The following is a 27,086-nucleotide window of genomic DNA, read 5'->3' on the forward strand; positions in this document are numbered from 1 at the left end:
AAACTTTTGGAAAAGAGCTATTTTTAAAAAATCTGTGGCTCGGCAGCTCCACTATGTACAAATACAAACATCTTGGAACGTTATCTTGACAAGGATAGATGATTCTGCCAAAAAACCCAGTGTGATCATATTGCTCTCACCCGCTTCTAGCAACTGCTGAACCATGTCTGAACCACAGACGTCCACAGTGACCCTTCTCTCCTGTACACAGAAGGAACAGGCAGTGCGTTTACATCGTGAAAATGCATGCCTTTGTGAGGAAAGAAGGAAAGAATACATACCAAAGTGTTAGCATGAGTTATTTCTGGGTGAAAACATTTTAAAATGTCTTTTCTTAGGGGGTTTTCTTTATTTTCTAAATTTCCAGCAGCAAATATTAATTTTGTAATACAAAAGCTCTTTCCTCCTCAATAAATATTATTTAAAAAGCAAAACTAAGTAATGAGAAATACAAGACAGGCAGTATCTCCTAGATCACTCTTGTTTGCTGGGTTTATTATGGTTGTTTTGTTTCTTTGCTTTTTTACCTTTAATGCAGATTTTTAAATTAACATATAATGTATTTTTATCCCCAAGGGTACAGGTCTGTGAATCGCCAGGTTTGCACACTTCACAGCACTTACCACAGCACATACCCTCCCCAATGTCTATAACCCCACCACCCTCTCCCTAGCCCGCTAACCCCAGCAACCCTTAGTTTGTTTTGTGAGATTAAGAGTCTATTATGGTTTGTATCCCTCCCGATCCCATCTTGTTTCATTGATTCTTCTCCTACCCCCCCGAACCCACCACGTTGCCTCTCAGCTTCCTCAAATCAGGGAGATCATATGATAGTTGTCTTTCTCTGCTTGACTTAATTCGCTAAGCATGATACGCTCTAGTTCCATCCATGTTGTCACAAATGGCAAGATTTCATTTCTTTTGATGGCTGCATAGTATTCCATTGTGTATATATACCACATCTTCTTGATCCATTCATCTGTTGATGGACATCTAGGTTCTTTCCATAGTTTGGCTATTGTGGACATTGCTGCTATGAACATTCGGGTGCATGTGCCCCTTCGGATCACTATGTTTGTATCTTTAGGGTTAATACCCAGTAGGGTCACTCTATTTTCAACATTTTGAGGAACCTCCATGCTGTTTTCCAGAGTGGCTGAATCAGCTTGCCTTCCCACCAACAGTGTAGGAGGGTTCCCCTTTCTCTGCATCCTCACCAGCATCTGTCATTGCCTGACTTGTTAATTTTAGCCATTCTGACTGGTGTGAGGTGATATCTCATTGTGGTTTTGATTAGTATTTCCCTGATGTCGAGTGATGTGGAGCATTTTTTCATGTGTGTGTTGCCCATCTGGATGTCTTCTTTGCAAAAATGTCTGTTCATGTCTTCTGCCCATTTCTTGATTGGATTATTTATTCTTTGGGTGTTGAGTTTGCTAAGTTCTTTATAGATTTTGGACACTAGTCCTTTATCTGATATGTCGTTTGCAAATATCTTCTCCCATTCTGTCAGTTGTCTTTTGATTTTGTTAACTGTTTCCTTTGCCGTGCAAAAGCTTTTGATCTCGATGAAATCCCAATAGTTCATTTTTTCCCTTGCTTCCCTTGTCTTTGGCGATGTTCCTAGGAAGAAGTTGCTGTGGCACCTTTAATGCAGATTTGACATGGCTTTTTAAATTGACGTATATATTCATCATTCCTTGTTCACTGGTTACAGAGAAGGTAGAAGAATCATTTCTTCTAGGATTTTGTAGTTGACGTGAGTGTTAGAGAGAGAGAGAGCAGGGCCCAAATGGAGACACTTGTGCAAGCCCACATCACCAAACCAAAATTTAATACCTAACTTAATGTCACCACAGTTGTAACTGAACTCACGTGAGTTTGTTCCTGGGGGAGTTACAGGTAGGGACTGCCCCAGATGAGGTTGTCACGCAAAGGGAATTCTATTTGCAGCAAATGAGATCACATGCAATAACTTCCAAAGCCGTAGCTCTGGCAGCAGGGGTGAGTGGGTTTCTTCTCTTTAGGGTTAGGGTAAATCTTCAGAAAGGGGATTTTTATCATCCTACGTAGGGGTAGGCCTAAGGTTGGGCACGCATCTTAAGGATACATCACTGTACTACCTTCCTTGTAAGTGATGTTACAGAGGCCTGTGCTCCTCCTTGGGTGGGGATTTTAACCTTGTAATGAGGCAGAGGAAACTTGGACAAGGGGAAGGGGCTAGGGGTAAGCTCCAAGAGCAGGAATGGACTGAATGAGGTCTTGGGGACCTTACCTTAGGTGAGGCGTGTAGGGCCTTGCTTACTTTAGAAACAGCACTGATCTATTGTCTCTGGATCTAGTAAGGCTATTTCCAGACCTCGAAGAGACTAACATTCTTGCATTCCCTTGACACCCTTCACAAGGGAGGTTTTTTGAGTTTCTTTGTAATTCCGTACCTCCTGGGAAGTTCTGCAAGCCGTGTGCTTGGGTGATTAAACACAGATCAGGGAAAATCTAAAATGACTTCTCTTGTTTCACAAAAGCTCTGTCTCATCTTTCTTTTTCTAACTCACAACCCTCGTGAGAGCTTTCCCAGTGTTATCCGAAACCAGCCCCTGGACTCACTGGGCAGGAAGAGACCAAAGGAAAAGCCAGGCCATACCAGGTTGGCAGGGGGAGATTTAATATTAGCAACGGGAACTTACTACGTAGGGAGCTTGTCCTGAAAGGCAGTGAGATGAACGGATCTCCGCATCTCAGGAGCTTATAAAGAGGCCCTCAGTGGACTCGGTCAAGCATACTGTGCAGGAGTTCTCAACATCACCTCACCACCTCCAGGCTATGTCCTTGGAGCAGCCTCTAGGAGCGGGAAAAGGCAAGTGAAACCCACATTCCAAGGACAGGGGAGTGGGTAGGGAGCCTTGAGTGTCCAGCTGTTGGAGGCCACATCTTTTTGATGACGTCACCCATCATCTGGGGAACGCTCACCCTTCCTGCGTCCATCATAGTGTCTCAGCCTCTCTCTGGAACGGAGTCTGAGAGCAGTCAGACTGGAGTCACCTGGTGAGCTCTACGGAGGTAATCCGCCTGCCGGATCCTTGCTAGCCTCCAAAAGGAAGGTGACCTTGCTGTCAAAAATCCACTCTTTGCTGGTAGTTTCCTTGTCCTGCCCCCTTCTGCCTAAAAAGGTCTTTCGTTTTGTACAGCTCTTTGGAGCTCCTTTCTATCTGCTAGATGGGATTCTGATCCATGAATTGTTGAATAAATCCAACAAGATCTTTAAAATTTACTCAATTAAATTTTATTTTTTATCTCGGGGTTTCAATATTTGCCCCCCAAACTGGAAACCACAGCTCATTTTACTTCATTTGCCAAAAATGCCTGGGCTGGTCTCTACTTCTTACTAGAGCCCAGTCCTGGGAGCTATTTTTATCAAGCAAAGCTCCTATTCACAAAGGAAAGGAAAATTTAAAAAAAAAAGAAATGGGTAGAATAATTTCTTGGAAAGGAATTATGAAATAGTGAAACATGCTTTTTAAACAGAGGTGATTTTAAGATCACATACAACTTATTTGAAAACAATACTAATGTTTATTATCATGTGGTTAAGGACAGGTTATAAGGACATTTAAACAACAGAGTGCTTAATCTTGAACTGGCTTGAGATAAAAAGTAAATAAGAATTAATGGGTGTCAAACAGCCTTATTAGGAAAAGGCAAGAAATGTGCGTCCGCGTTTCGGACAGATTTTGCTTCTTAACTATTCTAATAAACTGGCATTCGTTGGGAAATTATAATTAAAAATGAAATGTGTTTGTAACTCAGAAAACCTGTCTACAAAGAAGAGAAAGAAAATCATCTTTTTACTGAAGAAGCATTAGGCCAGAACATGATATGCATCTCGGGCCATCTGCTAACAACAGCAAAGACAGAAGGGAAGCTTCCTCTCTCGCAGCTCAGTGGCTGCACCCCTGACATTCGGTGGGTTTTGCAATTTGAAGTCAGATGGTAGTTGAAGTTAGGTCCGTCCTGTCCCAGGGAACTGGGAGGTAGGGCGCGATCTTCCCTGATGATTACGTTTCAGAGAGATGGCTCCTGGTCCGAGGTCCTCCAGGGAAACATTCCTGAGTTGTGAGACCGGCAACAGGCTTATTTAGCCACTAAAAATATTTACATCTTTTGCTTGATAAAACAGAGAAAGAAATTCTGAAAGAAAAGGGAAAGGAAGGTCTCTTCCCTTGTTTCCGAAAGGCAGAATTAAACCCTTCTCTGCCCTTACACACACCGTGGGTGACTTCTCAATTCACTTACTGTGTGAGCCTCAGAGAACCAGGAGGCCAAAGCAATTCAGCGAATGTCAACTACGCAGTTTTTCCTTTTTGGCAAAGCAGCAGAAGCATATTTTTTCTGAATGCCTAGACTGAGGATTTTTTAGCTACGGCACTGTTAACATTTTGGGGCCAGATGATTCTGTGTGGTTGGGACAGTCCTGTGCATTGTAGGGCGTTAAGTTCCACTCCTGGCCTCTTTACCCACTAGATGCCAGTAGAATAAGCCCCTCCCAATCTGTTGAGTAAGGAAAGGGTTAAGGTATAGGCAGGGAGAGATAGGAGGCTAGGCTAGGCTCGTGCAGGGGCTACGTGACCAGGCTCACGGAAATCCCACAGGTGGAGAGATGCTGAGGCGTACAAAACCAGAGATAAGAGAACACAATGAGACTAAGAAGACTGCCGCGTTTGTCTTCCATGTCGGAGAGGAGACACCACCGTGACACTTCGAGCTGGGCCATTGGAACTTACCCAACGTCAAAGATAAATGAACATGGTGCTCTCAGTGGTGGAGGGGTCAAGGAGATTGAAGTTCCCTGGTCAGTGTTCAATAAAAGATGCCACCCACAGCCTTCAGCGGCAACCACCCGGGACCCCTCTCCCTCTAGAGAGCTGTCTTCTTTCCTTTCTGTTCTCACCGTCACTTAGTAAACTTTCACTTCAAACTTTCACTTCGCTTCACCCTTGTGTGTCCTCGAGATTCATTCTTTGACTCCGTAACCTTGTAACACTGTGGCCGCAAAATGTCTTCAGTCATAATCAAACGTCCGCAGGGAGTGAGGGTGGGGATCGCCCTCCGTTGAAAACCACTGGCTTCGACAAATGATCTAGACACACAGCTCTTGGGGTGCCTGTGTGGCTCAGGCGGTAAAGCATCCTACTCTTGGTTTTGGCTCAGGTCATGATCTCGGGGTGGTGAGATCAAGCCCCCTGTGGGCTCAGCACCCAGCGGGGAGTCTGCTTAACGTTCTCTCTCTCCCTCTCCCCCTGCTCCTGTCTCCCACCCCGCACCCTGTGTGGTGCAGGCACACACATTCTCTCTCTAGAAATAAAAGAACAAATGACCTCTCCCCCTACCAACCCCACAAAGCAGGGGTGCCTGCGGTGCTCCGTGGATTAAGCCTCTTGCCTTGGGCTCAGGTCATGATGCCAGGATCCTGGGATGGGGCCTCACGTTGGGCTCCCAGCTCAGCGGGAAGCCTGCTTCTCCCCCTGCCTTCTGTTCACCCTGGTTATGCTCTCTTTCTCTCTGTCAAGTATATAAATAGAAATCTTAAAAACAGCAAATATGACAACAAAACTACAACCCCACCAGGTAGTTGAGCCTCCCCGGGGCGGGGATTCCAACATGTCTTCAGCTCTCCCTACCTGAGCCACACCATCTGAGGCGCTCTGTGTAGTGTCTGGTTGTGCGCCGTCTGAGCATGGCTATTCCAGAGGAATCCACGGCCAGGCCCCTGCGGAGGACACCCCTGTTTGCACCAGCAGCAGCCGCCCACACCTCCCCGTGTTCCACCCGACAATACCTTAGTCGTCTTTCTCAGTCCTTACGACGCAGGAAGTGGGGACCAGCAGCCGGACGGAGAGGGAGAAGCAGGGTCACCGTGGAGCAGTTGAGCCCGACATAAGGCTGGATCCCAGGCACCCAAGATCATGACCCGAGCTGGAGGAGGATGCTTAACCCACTGAGCCACCCAGGCACCCCCTCTTCTTCTTTTTTTTTCTTTCTTTTCTTTTTAGGATTTTATTGATTTATTAGAAAGAGTGTGGATTGAGGGGGGGAGAAGCAGGCTGAGCAGGGGCCTGACACGGGGCTCGATCCCAGGACCCCAGGATCATGACCTGAGCTGAAGGCAGACTCCTAACTCACTGAGCCACCCAGGCGCCCCTTAACATCCCCTTCTAATCTCCCCCAGACTGGGCTCTACCTTCCTTCTGAAGCTCCTCTCCTCATCACGTTTGCTGTGGGTTATTTATGAGAAAGCCTTCTCTGGCACTAAGCTACATGTTTCTTAAGGTCCAGATCCTGTCAGATTCATCTCTCTCTCTTTTTTTTTTAAGATTTTATTTATTTATTTGACAGAGAGAGATGGAGAGAGAGCAAAAGCAGGGGGAGTGGCAGGCAGAGGGAGAGGGAGAAGCAGACTCCCCACCGAGCAAGGAGCCGGAAGTAGGGCTGGATCCCAGGACCCCAGGATCAGGAGCTGAGCCGAAGACAGTCAGTCACTTAACCAACTGAGTCACCACAGCGTCCCCACATTCATCTTTATATCCTCTGCAGCACACACCAGACCCTCGGAAGTGTGGGTTACACGAAGGAACTTCAACAGGTACCAAACTCCGTGATCTGCACGTGTCTTAAACTGATATCCCGGTGTCTGAAGTAAGATTAGGGAGAGTTTTAGCAGTGTTCAGATTCTGGGAGCTGGGAGCGTTTGTTTCCCCTCAACTGTCTGGACTCCATCTTTCCTTTGTCATAGCTGGGGACACGTGCCCGGGCTAAACAGCTCGATTGTCCCTCTCTTTACCGGCCAGTCTATGCTTCCTGAGTTCCTGCTGTCTTCAAAACACCAACGGGTTCCCTGTTCCTGCAGACTCTAAGCATGGCAGGCGTTGGAGGCCCTGATGGTGCTGAGCAGGACCACGCCGTGGCTGTCTGTTTATCAGAGAAGGTGCAGTTTGGAAACCAGAGCCCATCCTAGACAATTCAGTTGACGGAATATGATTCAGGCAACTGCTTACAAAGTGTTGGAAGAGTTGAAGAGTCAAAGAAAGGACAGGGGAGGGAAGAGGGAGAAGCAAGCGTATATTAGCAAGAGCAGAAAGCTGCCGTTAGGGAGAAGAGGGTATTGGGAGGCCGGGAGCCAGAGCCACCACCATCTGCAGGAACCATAGAGGCCAAGGGCAGGCCACCTCAAGGTGGGCCACTTTAGCATAAAGCTTGTTTTTAGTTAAAACAATCGAGAGCCAGCCGATTCAGGAAAAGCTCTTTACCTTCCCCCACAACTGCTTACAAAGAATTTAGATAGAGGACCTGCTCCAGGTAGAGAACTATCACTGTAGACAATTACCTACCTACACTCCGAACTACACACGGTAGACAGGGAGAACCTAGCAAGGCCTGTTTGACCCAAGTCTTCTGTGTCCTGTTGTTTCTGAGTGGTTCGGCAAACATTTGCTTACCATTGACATTTTCCATTTTCCCAGAAGATTGCATTCCTCCTCTTTGAAGACGCAGACTCCTGCTCCCTTCTGCTTAGTTCAGAATGACATATATGTTTCCTTTTGACTGTCTTCGGGATTTCCATGTCTATGTGGATTCTCCGTAGATATGTTATTAAATGTGATTTTTCTCCTGTTAATATGTTTCAGGTCTCTTTGACTCTTAGTTTGGTCCCCATTCATGGTCAGGAGTCCTTGAATGGGACAGGAGTCCTTGCCCTCTGACAGAACCACCCACACTGGAAGCTCCCAGAGGAGCTGGGGCCGAGGAGGGGCTGCCAGCCAGAAGCTGGAATCTCAGGGGAGCCATGGTCAGACAGGCTGCCCAATTCCCTACCAGTGTCTCTCATGGGAGAAACTGGAGAACAAAAACTTTCTTCTACCCTCTCAGGTTCACTAAGCGGGGGGCCTGCGAATTTAACCGACAAAAGGCAGATTAACAAGAGAAAAGGCAGAGTTAGTTTGTGTGGACCATCAGTTTTACAAACCAGAACACTGATGCATAACTCTGAGGGGAGATAAGAATTTGGCAATTTATATGCCTAAATTAGTAAGGGAAAGAGAAGCTGGAGAAAAGTCTTCTATTGGGAGAACGAACAGTTTCTCTAAGAAAGATGGATGGGTTTTAGGAGAACAAATAGGAGATAAGAAAATGTGTGGTGATGTCTGTCTGTACAGGTGCAGGTCAGCTTTCCACTACGACATCGCCCCAGGGAGGGGAAATATGGTAGGTGGGTTACTCTTGGTCTCTGTCCTGGGAACAAACCCACCCCCAGAGGGAACTTATGGAAATTAAATTTCTCAGAATTTTCTCCTTTGAGTCAGGAAAGGGAAGTTCTAAGAGAGCTTCTTGCTGTTTCTGTTGAATCCAGTATCTTCAAGTTAAGATAATCTTCATGATCTGGGTGGATCCTCAGGGGGTTCAGGACACGCTATCCCCAAATACGGCACCGTAGCATGCTGAATATTTTAAGCTGAAGGAGTTTCAGAAAATAGAAGTTGGAAGGTCACAGTGACCTTCCTTCTGCCCTTCTTCCAAAATAGGTAATAAAACCCCCACGTGAGAAGTGTTTTCCCTGCTCCCCAGGAAAGGAATATCCTTATCTCCAAAGACAAAGGGACATGGAGAAGCATCTGAACAAACAGGTCTTATCAAGCTTCCTACACTAGGCTTACCGCATAGTCTCTCACCTGTTCTATTTCTACACAACTGCCCACTCCTCATTCAACCGAAAATAAAAATACTGAGATTTAACTGTTTCTTTGGGCATGATGTAAAACCTATATTAAATGAATCTGTGTGCTTTTCTCCTGTTATTCTGTCCCTGTTGGCTTAATTTTCAGACCCAGCCCAGAACCCTGGATGGTTGAGGAAAACTTCTTCCTTCCCTAGGGTCCCCACAGGTTTAACCCAACTGAGGGCCAGTTAGGGAAGAGAGCCTGGGAAATGGAAGTGTTCAGCCTCCAGGCCCTGAAATTCGGAGAAAAAGGAAGCAAGGAATGGTTCTTTCAGCAAACGACTGACCCATCTCTTTTTCTGTGGTCAGCTGTGATCTAGTTTTACCGTTTGCCTCTCCTCCAGTCCTCCGTTGTGAAGGAAACATGCCCAGACAGCAAGCCCAGGGGTTCACTTCTGGGTCTACTCAAATTGCTACCTTAGTGGTACTGCCTAAATAGCCCTCAGAGCTTTGCATCTGAGAGACCTCCACCATGCCCCCAGCAGTCCTATACATGAAAGCTTCCAATTTATGTAGGTTTATAAGCAGCAGCAAACTGTCCAAATAAAACACCCGAGTAACACTGGGAAACCTCTTAATTCACAATGTAGATGTGACAAGTCTTCCCAGAGATACGGAATAAGCCATTGCACCTAGGGAACAACTGACCGGAATTCTAGCAGAGACCAGCCAGGGCACCTGTTTCGAGGGTGAGAGTCAACCTTGTCTTTCTCCAGAGATCACTGAAGTTCTTGATGGAAGAGCAGAAGTCTGGGATTCTTTGGTCTTAGCCTGCTTAGTGGCTTGTATCAGAAGTAGGAATCCAATCAGCCACTATTTATGAATGAAATCACAAGCTGCTATAAATCAGAAACATCTAAATAAATAAATAAATAAATAAATAACAACATCCTAGTTACGCATTTGGAATAAATAGTGGGAAAGACTCCTTCTCATTGCCAAACTGACAAGAAAGAGGTTTTGCAGCATCTGCTAGAATCTGCTCATTTGGCAGGAAAAGGTAACGAAGTACGCACTGTCCTCAGTAATAGGACAGATGCAGCAGCTGCCAAGCTTGTGCCTCTTGTTCTTCTCCTAGTTAGGGAGGCATCACAGCATTCTTACCTTTTCTCTGTGGGGATGTGGACTCATGTTCTCTGTGCTTCTCTCAAGGACTTTCAGCTTCTGCAAGAACACATGTTCCTCCAGCCCAACATCTTGGCACAGGTGAGTCTTTCTGGGAGCAGGGTCATTAGTGATGGTGGCATCTGGCATAACTCTAGGAAGCTGGGGCACAGGGGAAGTCAGCTGTTACCGACAGCTGTGAGAGGCTCGTTTCTCTGCATTTTAGTTTCCCCAGCAGAGTGGCACAGACACCTTCATTAACATTTAATTTTGATTTAGTATGTCTGTGCTGGCTGGAAAGAATAAAGTAGCCTGTTGCCTATAAAAGTTCAAGTCCCTTTGAGGTTATTCTGAACTGCACCTGGTCGGGCCCACGCGAGGGGTAGAGGAAGCTGTTCAAGGTCATTTCACCTTCTTCCTGCTACAGGAGTCTTGAAAGATGAACTGAAAAGCTATGTGAAGAGTTGGGATTACTTACACAAACCCCTCTTCCTACACCCTTGTGATCATGCTGAGAATAAGAACCAAGAACTAAGGTTGTGTAATACAGATAGAAGGAAAACAGATATCAGTCCTGGTAATGGAGTTTTTTAAGTCCACAACATGATGTGTTTTGAACAAAACTAAAGAGTGAAGAAGGTCCTTTCTTTGACTAAATTTTTTTTTTTTTTAAACCACACTTTAGATAGTCTCCTCAGCGCATTCTTTTGGACCAGGCCTCATCTTGGAACTATAAAATCTGCAGACTCTCAGCATGAATGATTTCATCCATTCTGTAGCCCCGGAAGGCCTTGCTAAAAGACCTGAGCAAACACTAACATGATTTCTAATTGCTCAAGGTTGCACCCCTAGGATGGCCCCAAATCTCTCTAAAGTATCTGAGAAAGTTGCCCATGGAAGTACTATTTGTTCCAGCTAAAACCTGGATAATAATGAGGCCCCAGAAATGGCTCACCCAAAGCCTTCCACAGCTACTTCAGGAACATTGCAGTTGTCCGTCTCATCACCCCAGATTTTTGTTTTTTGTTTTTATTCAGTCGAGTTTACATATACGGTATTATTAGTTTCAGGGGTAGAATTTAGTGAGTCATTGGTTGCGTACAACACCCAGTGCCCATTGCATCACGTGCCCTCCTTACTCCCCAGTTATCCCTTCCCCCCAACCACCTCCCCTCTAACACCCCTCAGTTTGTTTCCTAGAGTTAAGAGTCTCTTACAGTGTGCCTCCCTCTCTGTTTTCATCTTATTTTATTTTTCCTTCCTTTCCCCTGTGTCATCTGTTTTGTTTCTTAAATTCCACGTAAGAGTGAAATCATATGGTATTTGTCTTTCTCTGACTGACTCGTTTTGCTTAGCATAATACTGCCTCAAAATCAAGAATAGGTCAACACCTCAATATATAATAGTGAACTCACAAGTTTCAAAGATAAAGAGAAAATCCTGAAAGCACCTCAGGACAAGAGGTCCTTAACCTACAAGGTTAGACACATAAGTCCTGCAGCAGACCTGTCCACAGGGGCCTGGCAGGCCAGAAAGGACTGGCATGATATAGTCAACATGTTATGGGAAAAATATGCAGCCTTCTACTACCCAGCACTGCCTTCTCAAGAACCTGGAGCCCCTTGTTGAAATGAAGATGTGCAGGGCACCTCCGGCTCCCGGACCTAGGCAATGGGCAGCTTGCTCTAACTCGCACCACTACCTCCTGTCGCAAAGATACTAGAAGTCTGCTTCTCCTCCAGATAAGCACCCATGATTAAACCCAGTCTGCTGGGACTCCCACTTGTTCCCCTCCTTACTCCTTCATTCTGGCTTTAAAACACCCACCCCTCTGCATGGATAGAAGTTGAGCTCTGTTCACACTGGACCGTCTTCCCCACTGCAGTAGTTCTTACTGAATAAAGTCTATCCTTGCCCCTTTAACCAGTGTCTGGATTAGTTTAGTTTAGACAGATCACCATGTTCACAGGGCTGAGGTTATGAACTTGATCTCCACATGGCTCTGTCCGTATGGCCACAATGTGCACACCTCAGGCAGGTGTCATCAGTGCCTCTCAATGATCACGAGGGAAATCAGATTAGAAAGTAGAGGGTAGTCACCATTTGCTGCTTTGTTTGTTTGTTGCTGCTGTTTTGGGTTCTCATTACTGTTTTAAGAGCTCAAATGTCCAGATGGTGTGGGATATAGTCTTCACTTTGTTAACTTCAACTAGAAGACTATCTTCATGTCTGCCCTTCCCAGATGTCCTTCTCCCTTTCTATTTCAGACATTCCCAATTCCTCTGCCCTGTTAGCAGCTAGTTCATGCAGACTTCTTCTACCAGGTCTTTCTCAAAACTCTACCTCCCACTTCTCTCTTTCTAGTGTCGATAAGCCCTTTTGTACCATTTCATCTGTTTCATCAGTGGCTCACGTTCATGTTAACTAGGCAGGAAACAAGAACCAAATATCCCAAATTTGTTTTCCATCAGTATCAAGCATCAGGCTAAATATATCCAAAACCTTCAGTAAAATGCATTTAGCTATTTTCGTGGAGCTTTCAAACAGCTTTGGGAAATTTCAACAAAATGATGTTGAATTCCCTCACCATTTCTAGGATGGGCAATGGGATGTTATCATGATTCTCTAAGTGCTTACACATTTATTCAGAATCAAAGCGGTGTTCCTGCACTTTATACAGAGGAGTCAGGTTACTTCCTGTGCGTCTTCTCTAATTTTGTGTGTGATCAGACAATATTATATTTTATCCAAGGAAAAAAATCATTTAGCAGACAGCATTTTAACAACTAGTTCTTTATCCCTTGTTGTTGGCCCACATTTTCATAGTTTTACACAGACCTCTTCATTATTGTAACACACTCTATGCCCATTTAAGAGAGAAAAAAAAAAAGGTGTGGGAAAATTAAATAGACTAGATGGCTTGTAAAACTCCTCAGAGTTAGGGATTCAAACTTCTAGTGTCTGTGGTAATTGGATTTTTTTGTTGTTGTTGTTCTTTTGTTTTAATCAACCAGAGGTAGGACTTCTATGTTTTACTTAAGCTGTTGTTAACAGGATAAGTAAAAAAAAAAAAAACAAACCAAAAACTTTTCACTGGAGAAAAGTGCAGTTAATAAAAATGGTAGGCAGGGCACGTGGTTGGTTGAGCATGCGACTCTTGGTTCTTTCCGGCTCTGGTCATGGTCTCAGGGTTGTGGGATAGATCCCTGGGTCAGGGTCTGTGCTCGGCATGGAGTTTGCTTGGGACTCTCTCCCTCTCCCTCTGGCCCTCACCACCACTCTCCCTGTCTCTAAAATAAAAAAATCTTTCAAGAAGTGGCAGGCATTTGTTGCAGTTAATTTCTACAATTTTCAGGAATATAAAACCGTCCTTTCAATGGGCAAAATACATTTAACTTAGAATGTTCATATGTTGTGATCCGCCAGGGGCCCTCTAGAATGGGGTTTTCTAATTGTGTCCTATGCTATTTTCAGATATATTAGTTCCCTGTGGCAGCTATAACAAATCACCAACAAATCACTGGCTTAAAACAACACAATTCTACTATTTTACAATTCTAAAGGTCAGAAGTCTCAAGAGGGTCTCAGGAGGCTAATGGGTATCAGCAGAGCTGAGATCTTTCCTGAGGCTGTAGGAGACAATCTGTTCTCTGCTTTTTCCAGCTTGTAGAGGCTGCCTGCATTCCTTGGCTTGAGGCCCCCGTCCACCCTCAAAGCCAGTAATGGTTCCTTGGGTCTCTTACATCACATCATCTGACTCTGTTTCTCCTGAACTTCTTTCCTTTATAAGGACTTTTGTGATTAGGTGGGGCCACTAGATAATTCAGGATAACCTCTCCATCCCCAGTTAAGTCTGCCATCTCAATCAACTCCTTCCCAAACATGTGCAGGGAAGGTCATAATGTAAACAAACACAATAATGATAAAAAAAAAACAGTTACCAGCATGATGCAGGCTCTGTTACTTAGTGGGGTGACCCAGGGCAAGGCACACTTGGTTTGTAACATTTAGAGTAAAAAAATAACATATACCTCAGAGGAATTATCTAGATAATACATGGGCAAATGTTTAGTAGTCCTGGCATGTGACAAAACCCTCAATAAATGATAGTTTCTTGTCATCCTTATTACTGTTAAGTTACAAAAGAAAATATATACTTATCAATGTAATTATGATGAGAAATTGTCCAAGAAAACCAAGTATGGCAATGCTTACATTTCCTTGGTGTTTCCCTTGTCATGATGGGATGCAGAGCTCTTTCTGCTTGGGTCTTGAAGCTGTTTAGTGCAGAGTTGCCTGAGGGGAGGTGGCAAGTCCCCCATGGTGCTGAGTCTCTGGTCCTCCTCATTCTCAGGCCAGTTCTATCCCTGCTGTGGCTTGAGAATGTGGTCACTAAGCATTGCTTTTCGTGGAAACTAGATATATGTGGATTTCTGTCACATGTACTGGAAAAACATTTCTTATATATTAAGTTCTTAAGGGTATTTGAGTCTATTTTTATTCTCACCCTGTTCCCATTGACCTTTTCCCTTCTTCAGTAGAGCTGGAACGTTCATACTTCTTTACATTTTAAAATCTGGGGCTAACCTACTGCGTCATTACACTTCACATAGCCTTTTAGTGGAACTGACCTAGAGAAACCTTGATTGAGGGCAGGGGGAGATCGTCCTGGACTGCTGATGGAGCGATTTTGGTTTCTGTAAAGGTAGCTCCCTCTGCCCCCAATCTTGCCATCTCTAATCTTAAATTAAGTTGGTCAACTATACTTCAATTAAAAACAAATAAATAGAAATAAATCAAGGTTATTACTCAGTTTCTTATAAATAGGCTAGCAAAAATTAGCAGTCATCTTTAGGCTTGCTTACTTGGGCGGCCTCATGAAACTGGGGTTTCTAGATTTAAAAAAACGAAGACTGAACTATGAGCCACTGTGAGCACACCTCAGTGGCTGGGCCCGAGCAGCCAGCAGGCTAGCCGTGGCTCTTTCACAACTTTTTTAGCTGTAACAAGTGGTATATGTGCAGGGAAACCCAAGGTCTTACTGAGACATTGGATGCCATGCTCTGACTCGTACAAAGGGCGGGGTGTCAATGAATGAGATGTGGCGCTAGGGCTAGGATCAAGGGACACTGAGGAGAGGATAAAATGGGCGGGTTCTACTAAGACTGGATGAACCTTAACTGCACACACTTTAGTTGGGAGAGCCTTGGTCTGAATTCCTGCTGAGCAACTAACTTGTACGTAACTTTGGGAAAGTTATTTTAATTTGTGTTTCAGTTTACTCATCTGTAAAATGGAAGTAATAATATTATGGGCCTTACATGTCGTCACAAGGATTAAATCAGACACATGAAAGACTTACAACAGTCCCTGACACATAGAAATTACCAGGGAAATGACGGTTATGATAGTCTCGTCTAAAATGTTAAGGCAAAAAGAACTGAGACTGTGGATCTCTTTCCATGTTTCTAGGGGTTGTCTCAGACAGGTGAGTAAATCTTTAAGCCAGTCCAGCCCTCAAAAACACTGCTAGTTATTACTTTTCCTATAATTGACATTTGAGCTATAATCTAAAAAGGGAAGGGGAGAGGCAATATTTAAGTTGTGTTTAAAGAGAATCTTCAAATTGCTGATTTGGGCACTTCTTTGCACAGGTCCCTACTTTGTGTGATAGACTGGGCTAAGTGTCGCGTGGCACCCAAAGATGACAAAAAAGGTCTCTGCCCTCCAGGGGATTTCAAACTAGTGCTATGAAGAAAGACATGGGCCTAATGAAGGGCCCAGAATACTCACAGGAGGGAAGAGCCCACGTATGGGGTGGGGAAGAGCACACACTTGGACAGTTTCATAGAGGAGACCGTACTTTAGAGTTTGTAGCTGACACCGGAAGCACATGGTACATTTTTAAAATAGGATTTTTTTATTTATTTACTTGAGAGAGAGAGTGTGTGTGTACAAGTAGGGGAAAGGGCAGAGGGAGAAGAGAGAATCTCAAGCAGATTCCACACCGAATATGGAGGCTGATGTGGGGCTTAGGCTTATGACCTGAGCCAAAACCAAAACCATTGGATGACCAATCAGCTAGACCACCCATGCGCACCCACACAGTACATCTTAAAGATAACTTTTCATGCACTAGGGGTAGCAAAAAAAAACCCCAAACAAAAAAACAATTAGGAAATGAAGGGTCTGGAAATCCCTTCTGGGGGTATTTCTGGGATTTCAATTTCAATTTCGTCTAGTTTGATGAAAAAATGTGTAAGAGAATAATACAAGGTCTGGCTGCAAATGAGGCTGGAGATAAGTGGAAGTAGTTGGATTTCATTGTGGTGCTAGACACTAGACATGAGAGCAGAGAAATCATGTCCAAGTGTCAAAGAAGATGGATTATTAATGGGAAGGTGAAGAGTATATTCAAACATCATCCACAGTTCTTCATGTATAATTAAGATGTATTTTTTTCATTGATAAATTATAAGGAATCTTCAGTAAAAATATGCACAATAAATCATTACTATTTGAAAATGCTCATCAGACAGCTTCATGCCTTTTCAGTGGAAGAGGCCTCAACACTGGGGAAATCAGAAGGCGGCCTCAATAACTCTTCCACTTCCTCTTGTAAAGCCTCTGCTTTCTCGTGCAACAGCATCTACAATAAAAACATCAAGACATGAGGCCAGAATATGCATTGGCAGGAGCCGCAGCCATCTTTACCACCGTCTGTCAGATACTTGAACCCTTACACATCAGCGATCCAGACACTGAGACCAATAATGAGAATGAAAAATAGCCACTTAAGCATAAGTGATTATAGTAAATGAAACTGAAGCATCTACCTAAAGCCATTTTAACTGATCAGGGCACTTGGTATACCAAAAATAAAGGAGCTTTATTACTCTCAAAGATCTGTTTTATTGAAGACTCAGCTACTTAAAAATTAATTTACAATCTGTAAAATTTAAGGCAGTTTTGCAAAAATTTAATTAGCTCTTGAAAATGTTATCCTTTATATATGCTTTTTATTATTCCTCAAAGTTTAGTATGCTATCTTTTAAAAATCTCTATCAGTGTTTCAAAGAAAAATTTTGTTCAAGCTCCTAAAATTAACATGGCTAATTTCAAAAGAAACATAATGAGTCAAGAAAGTATTTCTGAATGTGGCACATGGTAGATGTCAATGAATATTTGTTGAGTAATGGTCTTCCCTTTCTTTTAAAAACCGGAAAAAGGGGTGCCTGACTGGTTTTAGTCTCTCGGTCTTGGGGTTGTGAGTTCGATCCCCACAGTGGGTGTAGGGATCATTAAAAAAATAAACTTTAAAAACAAAAAAACAGACATACAGTTTTGGTGTTTGCTGCAGCTAGGTGCTGGGTATACTGGGGGGCAGAATTTGCATTACTTCTGTTACAGAAGTTTTATAACAAAAAGTTCAGCAAAATCACATGGAGGAAAAAAAAAATCATAGGACACAAAATGAAAGTGGAAAACACACTCTACTCATTTGACATAAAGCATAGCATTGCATAGCATTATAGACAGAAGAGATTAAAAGGCAATGAGGCAAGCTTTCCAGTAGCCGAGGTAATGGTGACCATGTAAACTCATCTCCCAATGCACCCTTTAAAAACTATACAGCTCAGGAAGAGCGACAAGTACACTGCACAGAAGCCATGTGTCAGCACTGCTAGACTACAGAGAACACCATCATCTTTGTATTATGGTAAAAATACCTGCCAAATTGCAGCAGGACCTTTTCTCAAGCTTCTAGTCCAAGGGATTGCAGAGATGGTGAGATTGAGAAAAAAAATACATGGGAAGGAGGAGAGGGGAACATAAGGTTTTAGATTCAATATAATCACCTCCAGAGAGAGAAAGGCTACCCCAAGTATGAAAACACTGAGAAAAGACTTGATAGATTGAAGCACTGCCTACAAGAAGGGACTGAAAGCTCATGCGACTCTGGAAGGCAGTCTTGGAAAGGCAACCCCTCGGGGGAGAAGATGAGTAAAACAGGAGAGGAGCCCTTTAAGCTGCGCGGCGCGGCGGTGGGGGGCATAACAGGGTGAAGTTTAGGACGCAGCAGGACAAAAGGAATTAAAAAAAATCAAAGAACTTTTCTTTGCACTCCCCGCCCACCCCAAGCTGTCCATGAAACTATCCTTTGCTACACGGACAGAAAAGACTTTTAAACCAGAATTCTCATCAGCCACTCCAGACGGCCGACTCTTGTCTGAGAAGTGCAGGGCACACCAGTTCTTATTACACTGAATTACCGTATAAAATAAAACAGAAAATGAGAATCAAAGCTCTTCAGCTCATGAACATTTATTCTCCTGAAAGCAAACTATGAAGCAGAAGAACTGTAATGCAACATTCCAAACTGAATTAAATATTATTAAATAAACTATTTAATATAAAATATAATTAAATATTATTAAATAAATAAATATCATTTGGAGATACGGGGGGGAAACACATCTAAATAAGTCCCAAAGTAGGAAGAGATGGACCCAGAACAGGAAGAGTAAGCTCAGGTAAGAAGTGGAAGAAACAGGCAAAATCATATTAGAAATAAAAACCAACAAAGTGATCAAAGAAGAGTAGATTGTAATAAAACTTAATTAGGATCATGAGAGAAGGAACAGGAGTGGGACAAGAAAACAAGATGATGAAAATGAGATAAAGAAAAAAGTAAAGTGGCGCCGGAATGCAGAGTTGGTTAAGCATCTGGTTCAGGTCATAATTTCAGGAACCTGAGATAGAGCCCTGCCTTGGGCTTTACGCTGAGCGCAGAGTCTGCTTAAAGTTTCTCTTTCCCTCTCCCTCTTAACCCCCAGCCCTACTCTCTCAAATAAATAAATAAATAAATCTTTCAAAAAAAGGTAAAAGGGTCAGGGAGATTGAAATGGAAGATGGGCAAAGAAGATCCAACATACATATCACTAGCGTTGCTAAGAAAGAAAAATGAAACAGTGGATCATACTGAACTAATAGTTAAAACTACAATCTGGGGCGCCTGGGTGGCTTGGTCAGTTGAGCACCTGACTCTTGGCTTCCGCTCAGATAGGGATCTCATGGGTCAAGGGATCGAGCCCCTGGTTGGGTTCGTTCTATGCTCAGTGGAGAGTCTGCTTGAGATTCTCTCCTGCTGCACCCCCCGAATCACACGTGTATGTGAGTGTGTTATGCTCTCTTTCTCTCTCTCTCAAATAAATCAGTTAATTACAAAAATAAAACTACAGTCCAAGGAAACTTCCAGAAATAAAATAAAGATATCCTAGTAAAACTGCTTCAATTTAAAATACAGAACATATATTCATGTTTTACATCCTAAAAATTCACAAGGATGGGGGGGGAACTAAAATGGGATACAAACAGAATCTAACTGCTCTTCCAATGAATTACATAACCACAGTGAAGCAGATTTAAAAAAAAAAAAGTGACATTTGAATACATTATTTCAGTTATATATTCTCAGACTAAAGACAAAAAGAGCATATACAATACTGAACTCATTAGTTTTTTTTGCAATAGTATGGTTTAACAATTCTGAAAATTATTTTCAGTGCATTCTAGGATTGAGCAAAACAGAAAATATGCTGATGAAGACAGGAACTGGGTGTCTCACTGTTGGAGAAAGGAAGTAAAAATAAGAGAAAGGGTAGAACTACAATGAGTCCTGTAGTGTGGGATCAGTGTGGATTAAAGGTGACTGGAAATTCTTTGATGTTTACACTGGAAGGTGGGATTTGATTCTTCTCTTGAACCTGGATTGACTTGTAACCACTGGAGTGTAGTGGAAATGATGCTGTGTGATTTTCAAGGGTGGTCACAAGAAACTGCAGTTTCTGCATTAGTTCCTTGGACTGAGACCATTCCAAGATCTCCTGAATGTTCCCGCTCATATCCCAGGCCCATGCTATAAGAAACCCAAGCTAGGGTGGCTGGCTGCTCAGTGGGTAGAACCTGCAACTCTTGATCTTGGGGTCATGAGCTCTAGATCACACTGAGCAGAGCTTACATACGGGGAAAAAAAAAAAGAAGAAAGAAAAGAAACCTAAGCTACAGATAAATAAGAAACACACAATATTTTAAAAGAAATTATACCAGATTGAATAAAAAGTGGCAGAGAACCTTTGAGCCCTTGGACTTCTATGGACAGGGAAAAGACTGAGAAAGCTCCCCAGCTGCAAACACAGGCCATTCCTTATGGGAAAGAATGATTCCGATGAGCGATTCAAGCCAGGAAGCATCATTCCCAGGGAGAAAGAAGTCCTAACCAAGCAACTAGCCACAGGTGCCCAGCTGGATACCAGAACTGCTTCTAGGTGGGGCACACGTCCCCTCCTTTGAATGGCAGTACCCTGTGCTTCTGTCTCTGTTCACCATTGTATGTGTGTCTCTTTAGTTCACAGCTCCTCACAGTGAGAGGAGCATATCTGTAAAATTGTGCTCAAGAAGCATCACCTGCAGCTAGACTTGATTTAGAAGAAACACCGGACCTTGAGCCCGAGTCTAATGCCACAAAGGGATAAATCTTTTAAGGATGAGTATATTTTGCATGTGGGAGGAATGTAAATAATCTGTGACCAGAGAGCAGACATTACAGATGACTACAAATTATTTGGCCCAGCCCTCATGTGGAGCCGGGGTCTAATTCCTCTTCTTTTGGATCTGGGCTGATCTTAATGGTCTTCTAGTAACCAACAGGACACAGCAGAAGTGATACTACTTAACTTCTGAGGTTAGTTCAGAAGATTTCCTGCCTTTTCTGCCTTGATCTCTCAAAATGCCCACTCTCTGGGCATTTCCTTGAAACTGAGCTGCCAAGCCATAAGAAACCCTAGCCCCATGGAAAGGCCCTATGTAGCTGCTCCAGTTGAAAGCCCCAAATAACAGCCATTTTCAACCACCAGCCATGTGAGTGAACCATCTTGGATATCCAGTTCAGTCCAATTCAGATGACTATAGGCCCAGTCAAAATCGGACTGTAACTGCATGAAACTCCAAGTAAGACTCATGCAGCTAAACCTTTCCAGAATTCCTAATCCACAAAACACAAGCACAATAAAATAGCTGTTTTATGCTGCTAAACTGTGGTATAAAACTTTGTTATGCAGCAGTATGTACCTGGAAAAATTAGAATTGGAGTTACTGAACGAATTCATAGCCTTTAACAATTCACGTGTAAGTAGAGAAAAATATACATTTCTCCATAGATGGGCTCTCTCTACTAAAAGAACCTAGAAACAATGATCTCTCTCTCTGCTTATGAGCATACTTAGCCGCTGGAACTTGGGTTTCTAAAATACCAATCTTCACCAGAAAGAACTACAGCTCGTTGGAAAAATGGCTGATTCCATGACTAAAGCAAGCTGAACCTTGACCATCTTGTGTGAGAGCACTAGTTACCAATTTTACCGTCTCTCAGCTCCAAATCCATCCCCCGTTGTCTTGTAGAGAAAGACACTAGAGGTGGATCCTGTAAACCCGGCTCCTTTGCCAGCTGGGACAACGTTCAGCTTCGTCAGTAGAGGGCACTGGAGGGACTGCTGGAGGATGGGGCTTCTCTTCCCGGGTTTGGTGTGTCTTTTCTTTTGGCTCCCGCAGTGCTAGTCTGGTACCTGGACACCCTATCTGCCATCCCAGAGCCACGGCCACACCCTCTCTCCAGTGAATCCCATCGGCAGCGGGTGGTGTGGGTTGGGGCGGAGGCTTTTCTTGTTACTCTGTCTCACGGCGGCTGAAGTTCTGTCTACCCCTTAGAAGTCAACTAATAGCCTTGTTACTAGTCACTAATCCTTTATGTTGAACTTTCCTCTTCAAATTACTGTGTGCTTTCTGTTCCTAATAATTAGACTCGAACAGATATACCCCAAAAGTAAGAAAGCCCAACTATGACGGGGACAGGTCCAAAAGACAAACTGGCCCATGTCTAGAAAATGACGAGGAGGACAGTAACTGCCTAAAGCTCCATTATTTAATATGAGAAAAGAGAAATGCTTAGACACAAAGAGAGCTGTTTTCAAATATGTAAAGAACAACCATAGGAACAAAGAAAACAGACTAATTCTGGGGGTAGAACTTACGGCGTAATGGTAGATATTGTAAGAAGGCAACAGTTAGCCTCACTATTGGGGTGCTTTTTGGAACACGGAGAGTGTCCAAAAGTAGAACTACCTAATTTTTGAGGTTGTCAGCTCCTTGTCAATGAAGGTGTGCATAGGTGGGAAGACCAGACAGGATACCGAGGAGGGGCCTTCTGTGGAAAGCGTGAGGAGCGGATTCTGGGAGTTCCAGCTTCTCTGTACCTCAGGGGACTTTTGAGCCTAATTCTTAGCAGGTGCTTTTTCTCTTTTATGAGCCTTGTGGCACAACAGATGCACTCTTTTATCCACATACTGTAAGTACATGCTTCTGTGTCTATAGTTAAATGTTTTTGCTTTTATGTCCAAAGTATAAGGAGATAACACTACAAAATATTATGAAGGGTAAAAACTGGTTGTTTGCTTAACTTTTTTTTGTTTTTAAAGATTTTATTTATTTATTTGACAGACAGAGATCACAAATAAGCAGAGAGGCAGGCAGAGAGACAGAGAGAGAGAGGGAAGCAGGCTCCCAGCTGAGCAGAGAGCCCGATGTGGGGCTCGATCCCAGGACCCTGGGATCATGACCTGAGCCAAAGGCAGCGGCTTAACACACTGAGCCACCCAGGCGCCCCTGTTTGCTTACCTTTGCTGATGAAACAATTTGCTTGGCCTGGCGTCTTGATAAATGATCAACTGTCCTTATGAGCACTTCAGGATTTGCATTAGCTAAGTGAATCAGACTTTTATAGCCTGCGTTGTATAACTGTTTTGCTCGACCCTAAAGGTATTACACAAATCAACAGGGTCAGAATTTGGGATTAGAAAAAAATAATCAAGTGTCTTATTGAAGGAAAAATTTCACATGCAAGAGATAGAAACAGACTACGGTAATAATAAATATGCAGAGATAACACATCTGAATCCAGAGAAATTTTAAAATATGTATTTGGGTAGTCCCACTCTGACTGCAAGACAGCTTTCTGTGCAGCTTAAGTTAGCCAATGTGTGTTGCAATCAGGAATGAGATGTTCTAGTGCAATATCCTTAAAATGTTTTCACGATCTACTCAGGGGACTGCTGGGGTGCGTGCATGTGCGTGCATCTGTGTGTGTGTGCCTGTCCCCAGGCAGAAGAACGCTTCTGACGGAAGGACTGAGAAACAGAATAAGCTGAAATCAACAGTTGGCTAAAAACAAAGAGTTGAGAAACCAGGTGAGGATACTTGGTTCTCACTCCCTTAGGAAATGGAAGTAAGCCTTGTTGCCCCGAATCACCTTCCTGAGATAAGCACACCGACAGGAGGTAATGCTCCGCTGGAGTGGAGGAAGAGACACTAAGGACCATATACTCGGGGAGTCTCATTCTCATCCTACTGCTGTGTTTTTCCACAAATGTGATTCTTCTCATCAGAACTGCTTCCAGATTGACAGGGGATTTCTGGGAGGCCATGACAACAATTTAATAAAGAAACAGACACACACACACAAACCAACCTCTCATGATAAATGAGGAGTAAGACCGTTGTTTTTATTTACCTTGTGATAAGACTTCACAAAAGAGTCAAACCTGACTTTTCTTTAGTTGAAATCATCTCAGTTGGGAAACTGGGAAGCCACTAACCTCTAAAACACCAGTCACTTCCATGAGAGGAATTAGCTCTGCCTTGACACAGTAAGTCAACTTCTTGGTAAGTTCTACCAATAGGGCTCTATAAACCCAAAACTCCTCAAGTTCCTACAAAATACAAAGAAATACATAGGATTTAGATCTGGCAAGTCATTTATTTTTATTTATTTATTTATTTTTAAAGATTTTATTTATTTATTTGACAGAGAGAAATCACAAGTAGTCGGAGAGGCAGGCAGTCGGAGAGAGAGAGGGAAGCAGGCTCCCCGCTGAGCAGAGAGCCCGATGCAGGACTCGATCCCAGGACCCTGAGATCATGACCTGAGCCGAAGGCAGCGGCTTAACCCACTGAGCCACCCAGGCGCCCCTGGTAAGTCATTTCTAAGCTTGGTTGGCATAGTAGGGGCCCAGAGAGGGTGTTCCTTCATTTAAGTTCTGAAACTTGGTAAAACCAGAGACGAGTAACAATTCCACACAAAATTATCATAAGGAAACATGGGCAGAGACTGAGGGATTTGATCAAGTGGTTCTGCGATGAGGAAGAAGATGGGAAGTTGGAAAACGAGCCACTGAGAAGAGCTCTGTTCATTTTTTATCAAAACGCCAGCAAGTGAACGTGCAATTTTTCTTTCCCAAGTAACTGAAAACAATCCCCACCTCTGGGAGTTCATCCCGAAGACAAAACATTACGTATGGAAGGATCCCAATGCAAGATGTAGCAATATTCAAAACAAAAAAATCCTGGAAGCAATATTTCAGACAGTAAAAATATTGGAAGACGTGGGTCAATCATGGTTAAAGGTGGTGGTAAATGGGCATTTACTGTATTATTTTGTCTTATTTAATGTCTGAAAATTTCTGTCGTAGTTGTTTTCTAAAGGTCACTTTCTAAGGGCTGGGTGTCCCCATGAGCACACGTGACACATGAAGTGCCATTAGCCGGCTACTTTGTGACCACCAGGAGAGCAGCCAATGCACTAGAGATGGCAGAGTGAAGAGAAGAAGACCTTGACCAGAATGACCAGTCCGCCAACCCTGAACTGCCTTGGCTCCAGCTGTCCGGTTACATGCGACGATCTTGGTTCGCTGTTGTTTAAACCTCTGTGGGGTTTTTCCCGTTACTCGTAGTTGAAGGCATTTTAACTAATACTACTGATGTACTATTTCATACCACTTATGTAGCTTTTTAAAAAGGAAAAATCAGGGGCACCTGGGTAGCCAGGGGGTTAAGCCTCTGCCTTCTGCTCAGGTCATGATCCCAGGGTCCTGGCATCAGGCTCTCTACTCAGCAGGGAGCCTGCTTCCCCCCCCTATCTCTGCCTGCTTGTGATCTCTGTCTCTGTCAAATAAAATCTTAAAAAAATAAAAATAAATAAATACATTTAAAAAAAAAAAGGAAAAAACCCTTTAAAATACTGAAAATACACTCATGAGAGCACAGGCTGTCGGGCAGATTGTGTCTAGGATCAACCACTAACTTATAGTTGTTTTTCAGATTTGATAGTTTCTTTTACTTGAACAATTCTATAAGGCTGAAGTCCTTATAATCCTAAGTAAAACAAAGGGATAGAATTTTAGGGGAAGTACCTTTAAATATGAAGAAACACAAACACAGAAAACTTAAAAAAATAAAGGCTAGCTTCTTACTACCTATAAATTTTGTCTACTGCTTAGCTAGCACATGATTAGGGAATGTAAGCCAATATTTAAAACTTAGCATAAGTGGGAGACATTTAGAAATGCGAATTTGCTAAAATAATTATCATTCAACCCAAAGTCAAGTATTCTGGATTATTTACTCATTAATACATATGACAGAATTGACTGCCATATACGTACACAGAATATGGAAATTTAAGATGGGGAAAATGAAGATTTCAAATTTAAAAATAAGATTCATGAGAGAAAAATGTTTTTAAAAAACTGAGTATAGAAACAAAAATGGAAGGATTATTACACCATTCAATTAGAAGAAATTTAAATGTGGCCAAAAAAGGCTTATATTATCAATTCATCCCCAAAATTGTCCTAGTGGAAAGTCTGGTAAGCTTTGCTATGCTATTTAAAGAAACTCTGAAAGCTGGTATTAGTAAAGTCTTAAACAAATGCGTCCCAAATGCAAATGGCCAAAATAAAGTTTTCTTCTTGAGTTAATTAAACTATACACTTGACATAGAAACCTAAAGCAGCTGCCAAACACTGGAAGCAAAAATGGCAAAATACTGTGGCGATCACGAGAGCATGGTCCCAGGAGTGACAGGTGCCTGCTGGATATTGGTGAGGCACTCGTCAAACACTTCCCATGGTTAGCACCAGGGGAGAGATACCCCCCCCCCAGAACCTGTATCGATGGAGAACTGTGGTTTTAAGATTGATTCCAAAGACTTGTCACTACTAGAGGTGGTTTTATGAGTAGGGATAACCAGGTGCTCGCTTTCTTTTTTTTTTAAAGGTTTTGGTTTTTTTTTGGATTTCATTTATTTATTTGAGAGAGAGAAGATGAGCACAAGCGGGTTGCGAGTGAGGCAGGAGAGAAGCAGACTTTCCACTGAGCAGGGAGCCAGATGCAGGGCTTGATCCCAGGATTCTGGGATCACGACCTGAGCTGAAGGCAGACAGACACTTAACTGACTGAGCCACCCAGGGGCCCCATAACTAGGTGCTTTCTACTTGTTCGCTAAATATTTTAGGTGATTCTGCCAATTTTGTATCTTTACCGTAAGTTAGTATATAGGACTTTCATAAGCAGAAAGAAACAAGTATATTTTAAATATAGTTTGAGTGCTTAGTATTACTAGAACAAGTCAACAGTGAGGAAATAATGACTAACCGGTTTACGAGTTTAGCAGCAGTCAAAACAGAAAGATGCATGAGGCATGTGTCATGTAGTCAGTGGAATTACCTCACAGAAATGCAGCACACAAGAGGAGAATGAGGCAGCTCCGGCAAGAAGACTTTGTATATAGCCTCGAGGCATATTAAATTTTTCAGACACACTCCAGATGTTGGTCTCTTTGAGCAGGGTATAAAGAACAAAAGACAGGTATAGTCTGTTGACAATGTCCTTGTCCACCTTCTAGAAAGACAAGCAAGTAAATTTATGTCCTGGACCTGCTAAGAATGTACATCATATTGAAATTGGACAACAGGCAATCTGAATGAAGTTCTACTACAGAAAAGCCAGAACAGAATGATTCCACAGAAAAAAACCTAAGTTTTTACCATAGGTACTTCAGACTAATTCAGATGATCATTTTTCCAATTATTAAAAAAAAGAAAATATGCCAAATTACTTCCAATTTAAACTTCTTCTACAGGGGAAGCTGTAGTGGGTTGAATCTGTCTGCCCCCACAAAAAGATATGTTTACCTCCTAACCTGTGGTACCTGTGAATGTGACATTATTTTAGAAATAGGATCTTTGCAGGTGTAATTAATTAAAGATCTTGAGATGAAATCCCCCTGCGTGTGTACTGCCCACTTAGGGCTCTGTATCCA

The 27,086-nt window shown here is 43.0% G+C and overlaps 1 protein-coding gene across 13 annotated transcripts in view; it reads right to left on the bottom strand.

Moving 5' to 3' along the window:
* Positions 1-16,308: 16,308 nt before the first annotated feature.
* Positions 16,309-27,086, bottom strand: part of HELQ (helicase, POLQ like) — a 47,007-nt gene continuing 36,229 nt past the window's right edge. For 11 of the 13 annotated variants that reach the window (XM_045077921.1, XM_045077942.1, XM_045077929.1 and 8 more), the window contains 4 exons: positions 26,492-26,665; positions 23,584-23,697; positions 22,607-22,741; positions 16,309-16,523 (listed from right to left, as the gene is read on the bottom strand). In XM_045077921.1, coding sequence (XP_044933856.1) covers positions 16,416-16,523; positions 22,607-22,741; positions 23,584-23,697; positions 26,492-26,665 — 531 coding nt within the window. In that variant the 3' untranslated portion in view covers positions 16,309-16,415. Of the gene's footprint in view, positions 16,524-22,606; positions 22,742-23,583; positions 23,698-26,419; positions 26,666-27,086 lie in introns of those variants that run through there. The other 2 variants (XM_045077979.1, XR_006606138.1) reach the window with 2 other exon arrangements.

This window comes from Mustela putorius, unplaced genomic scaffold (assembly GCF_011764305.1).
Source record: "Mustela putorius furo isolate JIRA1106 unplaced genomic scaffold, ASM1176430v1.1 tig00000040_pilon_pilon_pilon, whole genome shotgun sequence".
NCBI classification, from domain to species: Eukaryota; Metazoa; Chordata; class Mammalia; order Carnivora; family Mustelidae; genus Mustela; species Mustela putorius.